We start from the raw sequence: 12033 nt of genomic DNA, 5'->3' as shown, positions 1-12033 counted from the left end.
CGGAGATCTCCGCAAGACCCGGTCGGTCTCCTCCATCAGGAATCTTGTCCGAGCACCAACAGAAGCGGCCCGCCATGCGTCTCGCGTCTTCCTCCTGCCATCGCCCTCCTTCCGTCCGATCATGGTTGTTTTCTGGAAGATCCGAGACTTTCTCCAGGAAATCGGCCCCACGTGGAATCATTTTGGGGAGAAGAAACGTCTTGTCTTCCTCTTGTGGAGGGCGATAAGGAAAAAAACAACCGAGCAAGCAAGCATGCTGTCCCAAGTCATCCACAAGAACTATCTTGAATCCGGTGTTACCGGCCTCAACGGTGGTTTTTCCTGTCGCAGAATCTCTAGAATGATGCAAGTGTTGGTAAAATATGTGCTTTTGTTTGTTTGTTTTTTTTTTTTAAAGCCTAACTCGATCATCTTGGCCATGAAAAGGCCGTTATTAGTCGCCACTAAGACACACTCCACATTCACAGGAGTCTTACCGGTCGTTGACGCCGCCGAGCACGAGGAGAAGGTCACGTTTTCACCATCGCGGCTTGATCTTTTTGTTTGGGCGTGACTCTGTTTCTTTGTCGGTCTACAGGCGGCGATGTGCGTGCCGGACGGGTATGGCACGGTCATAGAATTGTCCTACGCTGTGACACGTAGTTTGCCTAAGCCGTGGAATTGCCCCTTCCTTTTAAAAACAAACAAAGAAGACATTGCCTTTCCGCCGGCGCGATATCATCAAACCCGAAGTTTGCCCGCTGAAGAGAAGAAGCACACGTCCCGTGCGCTGTCCAGATGAGCTGCACACAACTGTTTTGATATTTATTTTTGGGGGGAGGGATTAAAATAGGTCATTGTTCTCCCCTCCCGTATATACGTGGATTGTTTTTGTGGGTTTTTTTTCTTTTTGTAAGAAATGAAAGCCTATCATGGTGGATATATGTATGATGCTGTCGAATTAAAGTGAAAGTCCTCCTTTCCAAAGTTAGACTGCTGTTGGGATTTTGTGTGAGGACTCGTTTTAGTCCTAGTTTGTCAGTAAAGGGAAGTCCCCGTGCTCACCGCCATGAATTTTACGGAACAAATATTGTACATGCAAAAAAAAAAAAACTACATTGAGCGGCACGGAACAGGCCAAAATCCAGATGGCAGTGCGAGACGCCGGTTGCGTGCCAGCTAGGGTTTTACGGTTGAAACTTGAGCGCTAAAGTAAGTCTTAAGTGGAGTGGGTGGCTTGGGCAAGCATTTTGTTGGTTTTGCCGCACCGACGACCTTTGAATCTATTTAAAAAAAAAAAAAAAGTAGTTCAACCTTCTTATTTTTAGTATGACTTTATTTTTCAAATAGTAGTAATAAGTCTCTGCTGTTGTCTTGACATAAACGCAAAAGTGGGGGGGGGGGGGTTGGGGTACTTTCCTAACCTCCCATGTTTTCGTTGCACAGTCACGACCTCAAAATTATTTTGCTGCACTTGTGACATCTTTGCGTTACCGACTAAGTGAATCAAACCACGTCTTTGTTGTATCTCTCTCTCTTTTTGTGCCCCACTGACATATCGCTCACCGAGTCAGCACCGGACGTTGTACTTTACAACAACCCCGGGGGAGATCTGCTTGGGCAGGTGTGAGCCTTCCAAGTAAGCTTCCCCATCTGCTCATCGACTCATTCTGTGCCACTTCTAAGTGATGTCACCCACTGCCCCCGTTTTTCCTTCGGTCATTCGAATGAAGGCGGGACAGTTGGCCCACGGCCCAAAATGCAGATGTTTGCTGGGTGTTGTTTCAAAAGTAGATCTCGAATTTTTGGGAGCCACTGTGTTGAATCAAATTGAGTGTGCTGAACGTCTATTTTATTTTGACACGCACACAAAAAAAAAAATAGACAAAAGGCCAAGCTATATAGGAATGGAAGAGGACCTTCGATTCCTGGCCTCTGGTAGAGGACCCAAGCTGAATGAGGGACGGACACCACCCGAGGGGTGAGACGAGGATTTATATATATATATATATATAAATAATTTTGTTTGTTTGTTTTTCTAGGCCAATGCCTTGAGACTGTTGTCGTTTCCGCAGCACACAAGCAGGTGCTAGACTATTCTTGGTTTCATTGGATGAGCAGGAATTGCGTCTTCTGCTAATCCACTTAAAGAACCATTGACAGAGGGCGCTGGTCAAATACTTTAAAATAGACCCACACAGAGTAGCCAAACACGCGCACATTGGATGACTGCAAGCGAATCGATCGATGGACCAGGTTGGGTTCATTCGCCGCAGCGCTTGTCGTGGGTTCTCTTGAGGAAGTCTGCAGGACATTCTCGTGGAACAATTTTCCTCTTTTCCATTTATTTGCAGGTGAATTAGTGGCAACGCCGATTTGGAAACGGGAGACACTTTTGCAAATGGATGCTATTTTGTCCCTGGGGGCCCCCCTCAAGCAATTCACCAGCACGTGCGCGCCTGGAAAGGGCGGCCCCGCCCCGAAAGGGGCCAAAGGCCGCAGAAGCAGCTTCACGCGCCGGAGGAGCATCAGCAGGCGGCGAAGTCTGCCCTGCGGCGGCCAGAAAGGTCCAGACTCGCACTGGCTCAGAGCGTACCAGGCTGAAGTGAAGAGAGAGAGGTAAAGCCGCCCGATTGTTGACACTTGGCATTCGCCATGAGCTCAAAATGAGCCAACGTGGGGGTTTAAATACACGACCAAGGGATGAGATTTTATCCATCCCTCACTGAGAACGTTTTTTTTTCTGTAATATTCATACCATCTGGAATAAGATGGTATGAACAACATAAGATAAAAATTACAATTCAAGGACGGTACAAAACGGTTGAACAGCAAACCAATGTTAAGAGCAACTTTTTTATTTATTTATTTATTTTACAAAAATCAACTCAAGTCAAAATTGTAATATTGAGGTACAATGTTTGTCATCTGCAAACGGCACTCATGCTGCGATATACGCCAGTATAAGTCTACGTTCACACTGCGGCTCAATTCCGATTTGTTTGCCCATATGTGCCCGAGAGGGTCTCCAAGTGCCACGAGTGGTACGCGTACCACACTTTGAGAATCACGGTGACAAAATTATATTGTTTAGATTTTAACCACCTCGTGTCTGTGTCCGTTTTGGGGTTTTTTTTTTTTGGGCCATATAAAAAATAAAAACATTTCGTGAAATAGTGAGGTGAAAAACAATTTTCAAAAACAGTTTCAATCCCTCGTGGGCAGAATACATTTCATGGTCTCGAGCTGGCGCTGTTGCTGTGATGTGTTACCCAGCATTCAGAGTTGCCATGTCTCACGGCTTTAGGTTATTTAAATGTGTGACTCATCTGAAACATTTGGCCCGACAGTCTTGGCTTAACGAGGACTTTACTCACATGAATAATCCGCTTGGCCACGTGCTGTCCTTTTTAACAGTGCTGTTTGTCCTAAAGGAAACGACAGCAGGCTGTGCTGGCCAAGAAGAACGCTGAGCGGTGCGTCAGGAAAACTCACTTCAGGAGCCATCACTGCCTGCCAAGGGTGCGTGGGTATTATTAAACACAAAAATGCAATTTCAATATTTGTTCTAAGTTCTAGATATTTTAGGCTTAACTTAAAATGCATTTCCAAGCTTACTGGTGAACATTGAAATGCATATTTATAACTTGAGTATTTCAGTACTTTGGCACAACTTGCTGTTTCCTAAACAGGATCTGAAAGAGCAACACTCACATGTGGTTGATCAATGAACGTTTTCCAAAAAGTATACTTACTTTTCTGTGACTCTCGCGGTCTCTGTGTTGCAACCTGTTGATGACATAATACACAGAGGCCTAAGTCGAAAAATACCCCCCAAATCATTCTGACAAGTCCTAAAATAAACACGATACAAGACTGAGGTTGTGAGAAAGAAATCTTAGGGGCAGACCAGACACTTGTGTGTGGCGTGTTCAAGTGCACAAATGGCACTACCGCAGCTCGCGTTTACCTTTTTAAAAATGCTCCTCTTGGCGCTCCAGATTTCAATTCTTCGACAATGCCATCGGTGAAATGCTGCTCAAACCAACTTGGAAAGAGAATAAACAAAATACAGCCATATCTCAACGGCTCTGCTCGCTAGCTGAAGACCGCTAACCGTTAAAAACTTCCTGTGTCTCCTGAGCTCATGGGCCACCGTAGGTTAAAGGTCAACTACTTCTTTGGTTTTATTTACTGTATTTTATTTTTTTGTCTTTTACATATTTTTGGTGAGCGTGAAACTCATGATATGCATAGGGTGCAGTGTACAACACTAACACTGAAAAGTAATAATAATAATATTAAAAACCCGCACACAGCCACCCCCCCTCCTCACCGACACCCCTAGCGCTCAGTTTGGGACCATGACGCCGACCGACCGTAAAATACAAAAAAGAAAACTGTAAATACAGCATAAAAAAAAGAAGTACATTTACGGTGTGGTTAGTGGGTGATTTGTTGTAACAATTCTCAATTCGAATCTTATGCCATTGTTCATTGCTATACCTTTTTTAAATTGTACGTTTGTATGGAACACGCATTTGTGGGAAGAGCAGGAGGACTGATGTGGGTCGCACCAAATTCAAAAAAAGAAAAAAAAGCCCAATCTTCTCTGACAATGCCCAACAGCTAATTTTGCCTTTGCGATTGACTGGTTCGGTAGGTTGGCTGTTTAAAAAAATAATAATAATAATAATCTAATAAATATGTAATTCAGCTATTAGGTGCCTCAGCAGGTAAACGAAGCAACCAATAACAGGCTTTCCAACAGTCAAAGATGAATTACCAAGAATCTACCACAATTTCCCCTCACTTTTTGTGTGACTTATGTTTCATCTCAATCTTTCCTTCTATATGCAGCAAACAGCGACAACCAGAAAACCTGCAGCCAAAAAGGAGGATTCCCTCTTTGGCGCTTTTCAGGGTCTCAGTCTGGATGGTGTGATGGGAGGTGTGAATGGATCTGCGGCTGCTGCTGCTACGGCAGCGGGGGGCGACCAGTGCAGTGTCATGTGAACCACTGAAGGACCCCTTTCCTGACAGCAAGGAGTCAAAGAAGAGGACTCAACGCTCCACTTATCTGGCTTACTGTCATTTATTGAAACACAAATGCCAAAATAACTGCAGCAAAGTGACATCAAATGCAGCCTTGTCAAGTAGCTGCCAAAGTGGATGTATACAGAGGCCACAAAATGGAGATTGGCTTCTTACGACCAACTTTTATTTTGTGTTTCTGTATATATATACATTTTTTCTTTTTTAAAAAAACATGTCAACAACGATTGTAGTTCTAAGATATGGATGATGCACTATTTACTTACATGAAGCAGGTATGATCCAAGACAGTGTGAATGAGAAAACAAAAAAAAGGAGACGGTAGGGGTGTATAAAGGAGGGTTACACAGTATGGACAACAGCTTTTAAGTTAATCAAGTCCCATTTGTACATCATTCTCTCTGCTCCATCTTTACTTTGGGGGGTTTGAGGAAGGACCTGTTCTTCTTCTCCTTGCTTTTGCCCTTTGCCTGGAACGTCCTCCAACTGTCCACACGGCCATCTCTTGTTTCCTGTGCAGTGTTTAGACGCCAATGTTAGAGTGTTTATTTAATAAAAAAGTCGGTAACCAATAAACAGTGACATTACCTCAAAGTTTTTCTGCCATTCCCTGTCTCGCTTTGCTTTCTCTGCTGCTTCAATTTCTTCCTCTCGTGCCCGTTTCCTGCAGAAGACAACAGGTTGTGAATATTCAGTTGTTGTCCCCCAAGCACGCAACACCAGCTCAAGCACTTACCTTTCATGCATGTCCTTCGCTTCTCTTTCCTTCCTCTTGATGGCGAGCTCCGCAAACAGTTTCATGGTCTGCTTATACACCGCTTGCTTGAACTGGTGGAGGAAAGAAGAAATTACTTCTGGACCGCCACATAGAAACCGAGGCTTGATTTCAACACAGGACGCTTGACAGTTGGCGCTTACAACTTCCGGGTCATCCTCTTCTACTATCTGAGATTTCCCTTCCTTCTTCAACTGCTTCTTTTTCTCTTTTACCTTCAGTGGGCAAACAATAACAACACACAAGACAAGGTTAAGTACATCCGGCTGTTATTGTTGTCGATGTATTTACTTTTTGTAAATACATTTTAGTCATCGGAAATATATCCTTTCCTATGCCATCCATCCAACTGAATGAGTCATGGCTCCTTGCAAACGTATGTGCTACATACCAAAATAGGAGCCGATGAACCTTCCTGACATAGTTTAGGTCAAGCGCTCACCATGTGCTCTATATATTCCCTTCCTGCCTGGATCACATCTAAAGCCCTCTTTTTCTGGTCTGCATCCTGAAGGAGTTTGTACGCCTTGTCCACAGCTAGAAAAGAAAGACACACAAGTATTTAAATCTATATAGTTCTTAATAATTGACACTGTCAGAGATGGGCTGTATCAAGTACATTAGGAGTAATGACATGAAATGCTTTTGGGGAGGGAAAACAAAAAAAAAGCTCAAGTTCATGCAAACCTTCAAACGCTTGCTGTGCTCTGTCTGCATCATCCTGATTTTTGTCTGGATGGACCAGAATGGATAGCTGAAGTGATAAATGGCATCTCAGTTAGGGAGACACAATTCTAGTACCATTAAATATGAACAAATAACTTTTTACCGCTCTGAATCTTTTCTTCAAGTCAATATCTGTTGCATCTGGATCGATTTGCAGCACCTAAACGGGCAAATTAACATTTATGAATTGAAAATACGCAAACCGTTAAGGATGTAACGAGGAGAAAATGAAAGTTCGTGGAACATTTACCTCGAAGGGGTTTAGATTAAAGTAGGACGAGCCAGGCCTGAGCAGTCGATCTATCTGCTGCTTGGACGTTAACACGGAGTCTCTTTTCTCTATCTGCTTCACCTGCAACCCACATTTAAACATGTAGTTACGTTACATGTGAGCGCAAGCCTGACTAGACAGACACAATACAAACTACCAATCGCGTTTCGCCCCAAAATATCCACGATTGCTATCAACGCTGAACGGGGAGTCGTCGATCAAACAAGGTTCCTCTGCGTCATCGTGTTACAGATTGTACCCAAGCATGGGCCAGCGCAAAATTGTGCGCAATTTATTATTATATACGATGAGTGATGATGAATGTTTCAACGAAAGGCTACCCCACCGTTAGCCATGTTTAGCTTGTCGCTAGCTGAGATTCAGGCATGCGGGAGGCCACGCGGGGCTACCGCAACCGGAGCGACTGCATTTGCTTGGTGTTATCAAGAGAATAGACCGGTTCAACTCCAGCCATTCGACTTGGCGATACCTCGGTGTAAAAGTTCTGAAATAAATCATCGGGCGTCGCTTGAGAAGACTCTCCGCCGCAAGCCGCCATCTTGGCTCCGATCGACGTTGGGCGCAAGCCCGTCACGTGATCACGTCGTCCACGCCCCGTAGCTGGCGCTCACATCGACGTGATATCCACGACTGCTCCAAACAAGTAGACGCTACTTCGAGCTAATGGCCACCTAGATCACGTTCTATTGTGTGGGACTGGTTGTGTTCGCGGTGAGGTGGCGCAAATCAAATGCGGCATGTTCAGCAACGCAACGACGTTGTCGGAGTGCGCTTCGTAGCTAATACGACAACTGGTCCATTACGTGTGAGGAGAAGCGGATTGGAAAATGGATGGATGGATGTCTTCATTTACATGTTTAGTCACGGGACTAACAAAACACGGATCAGACAAAAACGCAGCTAAGCAGTCAAAAGTATGACTTCGTTTGCATTTTTTAAAAGTTACAAAAATATTCTGTTTGTACGAAAGACAAAATGCAGACATTAAAGTAGATTTTCTTTTGGTTATAAAATTTAACTTTGGAAAAATAATAAATTTAATCAAAATCGGGAAGGGAAATTTTAATCGGGCCTGAGTGAATCGTTCACATCCATAAAACCCAGTTTGCAAATAATTTCATGCCAGACTGTAATGTTTTAAAGTGCATCTATAAATACAGTTGAGTTGAGTAATGTAACACGAACTTGCAATCAATGTTCAGAGATTAGTTATTTGAAGGTCTACTCTAAATGATGATGTGAGCCCCACCGAACCTAGACGATCTAGTTTAATTATAAAACAGCTAATCTGGAATAGTAGTTGATTTTAAAAGTATGTTAAAACCCAAAATAATGTAAGATTCAGCCTAAAACAATAATGAGGTCAAACCAGACTGTTTATTTTGAATAGTGACAGCTAACAACAATGAAAAATGAGATATCGCTGACTTTTTTTTCTTTTTTGTGAGGAGCCACAAATCAGGGCCAGACAGACCCCAGTAACCCATCCAGTAGCTAGCCAGGAGAGTGAAAAGTGAGTCGACACATGGACCCAGTCGACCATCACCGGGTCGGTGGTCGGTGCGCGCACGCCCGCCCAAAAACACACACACACACACACACACACACACACACACACACACACACACACACACACACACACACACACACACACACACACACACACACACACACACACACACACGGGGAAAATTGTGTGGACTACTTAAAAAATAAAAATGAAAATGTATTTAATGGGATACCTACTTCTACAGGGTCCCTTCGTGTGTGAAAACTCCGTGTGAATCGAGAAGCTTCTGCTCCTGGTGACAAAAGACGACAATTCAGATGTGGCAAACATTTCTTAATGAAATAATCGGCTGGCAACTGAATCCATATTAACCGAAGACGTCAAGACGCGCTAACTCGCGCTCCATCCGCTCCAAGCTTACCTGCGCGGCCCACTTGCGCCCCCTTGTGGCCTTATAGAGTAAAACCGCAGTTGTGCTCCAAATCCATTGTTTCGACAGGAGTCCATTTTAGGCCCAATGGCATCGAGAATCCCAAGTGAGAAAACTGAGCAAACGCAAAAACAGCTCATTTAGTTGACATTTGGCTCATCAGATCATGACATACCCGGAAGTGAAGACGCAGAGTAAATGCAGCGGCATCTCGTCAAGGAAGAACGGAGGCAGTGGCAAAACAGCTTCCCCTAGCGGCAAGAGACACGAAACGCACCTCACCCCATTTAAGTGTGTCGTAGCATACTCCAAAGAAGCCTCCGATTCGCAGGAGCTTGCCATCAACTGGACACGCACTTTCAATTAAATTAATCACGACAATTATGTCTGAATACTTTTGAAACTTTTGAAAGCTTTTCATTGGTTGGAAAGAGCAACTAGCACTGATTTTCAACACTTAGGTGGCTCATTCAATCACCATAGTAGGAAGCTTCCCACCCCGGGAAAATGAAAGACAGCAGTGAGGAAAGGGGAGGGGGGAAAAAAAGCATCATATGACGAGTGACCACAATAAGGTACAGGAGGGGAGACTAGGCGAGCTCACCCTGGAGTACCGTTCAGGTGAGTTCTTCACTCTAGCGGTGCCGCTCTCTCAACGCTCCTCCACCTGGGCGGGTTGGAATAAGAGGACAGACACGTAAAACAAAAAGACAAATGGTGGACACCACGGTAATCAAAAGGAAAACAATGCCAAGTGGTTCTGGAGGAGCGGTGAATTTCAAGAATTTAACCCTTTTGAGCGGTCAGATCCTTGGAGTCTTCAAAGGGAGCCGATCGAGCGGAATTGAAGATTGAATCAAAAGGAGATCACAAATCAATGGATGTTCTCATGCATAAATTGGTGCAAATCTCGCATTTGTCCCGTACCGTTATGTGGACAGATGTACAGTCTGGAAAAACTCAAACATTTGACCTCGAGGAGACCGATGTTGACATTTCCCTTTTCATCGCTTTGCAGCAGCAACCTTTATTGGTGGAAAAAGTGCACGGCCATTGCAGCATATTAAATTGGAGCCGCGTGATATTTTGCCTCTCATATGCAGGGGCATCTAAAAAAAACAAAACAAACACTAATTATCATCGACATGCGACTTGATTTCAGGGGTCCAATTCAACATGCGATCCGAATAAAAGGGACAATACTTTTCGGGAGGCCACTTCTTCCGATTTTTTCAGACGGTGAATTGCGGCTTTGGCCTTGGCCGTGAGCATGAAATCGCAAACGAAGAAGTCACGATCTCATCGGGCGTGTCGCGACTCCGCCGGCGTTGCACTTTTTCCAAGTCAACAATTGAAACGAGTGAAAATTGAGATGCGGCTGCCCGTCTTGTATGCCGAAAGGATACTCCGATATTGGGGCCGGCTCTTCCCCTTTTATTGCGGCGCGGTCGTGCCACATGGCAATCGGCGCCGTGGTCTTTTTCCGAGTGCCCCGCAAAGGGTATCTTAACAAGGGCCATGCTGCGTTATCGTCATTATTCCATACCTGCAGCTGCCGTGGATTCGGCCTTCAACTGTCCCTATTTGACCGGCGGATACACGAGGCCGTACGGAAGCCGCCGAGGTCAACAACTCATCCACTGTACATCCATGCACACAAAGGATTCGGATGGTTCGGTACCGCCGTGACAAGGAGCATTATGAGCAGAAAGAGTGAGTGCGGTCGGTCGTCAAGGGTTAAATTCCTCTTGAATAATTGCATCCAAACACAAGGCTCCGGTTGCCGCCTACCAATTGCAGCCTTCTGAATCTCCTTGAGGCCAAAGAATTAGATCTTCATCCCAATGTGAGAATTGAGCTCGAACTTTAATCGTGTGGCTGAATGGAAAAAGACTGAATTTGAGAATTTGACAATTGACTGATTGATTCTCAGCTGAGTTTTATTGAAACGGAACAAACGTAGAAGTTATAAATACAAGTAACATCAGAGAACAAACCGCTATTGGCTCTTAAGGTCGGCCAAACCAAATTCTATTGGGCAATTTGAAAGAAAACAGGAAATGAAGGTATCAATTTAAAAAATCAAAGAAAAAAAAAATCACCATTGATGCTCTCTAGAAATGCTATGCAGACAACTTACAAAATGTCGATTTCTTCCTTTGTGGATTCTTTTCTCCACCTTTGTAAAAAACAAAAAAATGATTTCTGGAGCTCTAACCATAAAGCATGTATATACAAGCAAGTCCCTAAGCAACTATGATGCTGAAAATACACCAGGCGAGTATGCGGCAGACACAGCAAACAACCTTGCGTTGCACCCTCACCGTTGGGACGAAGCCCCCCACCCCACACACACCTTTTTTTGGGGAACACATGCACACACACACGCGCGCGCGCGCGCGCCCCTTCGCGGTCCGGAGGAGCACATGATTGTGCGGCTAACAACTCCGCTGTGTCATGTCACATTCACATCCATAAATTCAGTCAATTAAAATTTTTCGAGCTGTGTCGCGCCACTTACGTGCCAAGTGTATTTTTGCCACGAGAAGCACAAATAAAGGGAGTACAAGAGAGGGGAAGGGACACGGACACCAAAGTCCTGCAAGGCAATGTCTCTGTTGCGTATGTCTTCTCAGACTACTTACAATGAATGTCCACTTTGGGTAATGTTCAGTTAGCGGGGTTTTTTTGTTGTTTTTAGTTCCTCAGGAAGAAAAAGTAACAATATACATGACTGAATGCTTTTTTGGGTGTTTTTTTTTTCCTTTTTGTAATATTCACCACAACTGAGGTTCATTCTTCAGCTTTTCCAAGTGCCTGTAAGCATTCAAAGCCAATTCTGTGGGCTTGTTTTCTTGAACGACAGACAGATTTGTAATTAAGGAGGGGTCATAAAAAGTCAATCGACAAATCTAGCCAATCAATTTTGGGGTCGGTGCCACTTGTCACCTAGCCAAGATCTTGTGGTGTCTTTACTTCCACTGCTGCCCATAAGAATCCTGTGAAAACTCCATGGTGTCATGACTGTAACCATAGTTACCGGAATAGTCGGCCCCTTGAGGCAAGGGCTGCTGGGCGATGGGCTGGGACCCCCAGTTCTGCTGGTTGGTGGTCTGGCGGCGCTTGGAGTCGGGTTGGTTAAAGACATCCGCCTTCCGCTTGCCTCCGACGTTCCCCCCGCGGTTGCCGCGGGCCCCGCGCGGGCCGCGGCCCCTCTGCGGCTGGAACGGGGTCCCCCGGCCTCCTCGGCTGCCCCTTGGCGCTCC

The 12033-nt window shown here is 44.8% G+C and overlaps 2 protein-coding genes and 1 long non-coding RNA gene across 7 annotated transcripts in view; all 3 read right to left on the bottom strand.

Moving 5' to 3' along the window:
• Window positions 1-3401: 3401 nt before the first annotated feature.
• LOC109527178 (uncharacterized) lies at window positions 3402-4124 on the bottom strand. Its single transcript, XR_002170482.1, has 3 exons — window positions 3950-4124; window positions 3735-3768; window positions 3402-3492 (listed from the first exon to the last, which is right to left on the bottom strand). It is a non-coding gene; the product is annotated as an uncharacterized LOC109527178 (long non-coding RNA).
• Window positions 4125-5058: 934 nt separating this feature from the next.
• Window positions 5059-8771, bottom strand: dnajc8 (DnaJ (Hsp40) homolog, subfamily C, member 8). Of its 2 annotated transcripts, XM_019888933.1 has the most exons (10): window positions 8710-8771; window positions 8574-8629; window positions 6786-6887; window positions 6639-6695; window positions 6497-6563; window positions 6252-6346; window positions 5953-6024; window positions 5771-5862; window positions 5623-5698; window positions 5059-5546 (listed from the first exon to the last, which is right to left on the bottom strand). In XM_019888933.1, the coding sequence occupies exons 1-10, from the start codon at window positions 8741-8743 to the stop codon at window positions 5427-5429; spliced, it is 771 nt and encodes a 256-aa protein (XP_019744492.1). In that variant the 5' UTR covers window positions 8744-8771; the 3' UTR covers window positions 5059-5426. The 2 variants fall into 2 exon arrangements, with proteins under 2 accessions (XP_019744492.1, XP_019744493.1); XM_019888934.1 differs by lacking the exons at window positions 8574-8629; window positions 8710-8771 and adding an exon at window positions 7297-7426.
• A 5-nt stretch (window positions 8772-8776) lies between these two features.
• The window catches only part of LOC109527171 (heterogeneous nuclear ribonucleoprotein R), a 9618-nt gene continuing 6361 nt past the window's right edge, over window positions 8777-12033 (bottom strand). For 2 of the 4 annotated variants that reach the window (XM_019888920.1, XM_019888921.1), the window contains exon 13: window positions 11133-12033. In XM_019888920.1, the coding sequence (XP_019744479.1) occupies window positions 11740-12033 (294 nt within the window). In that variant the 3' untranslated portion in view covers window positions 11133-11739. Of the gene's footprint in view, window positions 8883-9371; window positions 9435-11132 lie in introns of those variants that run through there. The other 2 variants (XM_019888922.1, XM_019888919.1) reach the window with 2 other exon arrangements.

Source organism: Hippocampus comes, unplaced genomic scaffold (genome assembly GCF_001891065.2).
Source record: "Hippocampus comes isolate QL1 unplaced genomic scaffold, H_comes_QL1_v1.1 scaffold674, whole genome shotgun sequence".
In the NCBI taxonomy this organism is placed as follows: domain Eukaryota; kingdom Metazoa; phylum Chordata; class Actinopteri; order Syngnathiformes; family Syngnathidae; genus Hippocampus; species Hippocampus comes.
Note: the sequence above shows the minus strand (reverse complement) of the source record. Positions and strands in the feature narration are given on the sequence as shown.

Bases quoted from the DNA above. Each gene is read 5' to 3' on its own strand.
- dnajc8 (XM_019888933.1), bottom strand. From the start codon at position 8,743: ATGGAGCGCGAGTTAGCGCGTCTTGACGTCTTCG. The intron at 8,630-8,709 runs GTTAATATGGAT...TTTTGTCACCAG, and splicing joins AGCGCGTCTTGACGTCTTCG to GAGCAGAAGCTTCTCGATTC. The intron at 6,888-8,573 runs GTAGGTATCCCA...TGTGGGTTGCAG, and splicing joins CACGAAGGGACCCTGTAGAA to GTGAAGCAGATAGAGAAAAG.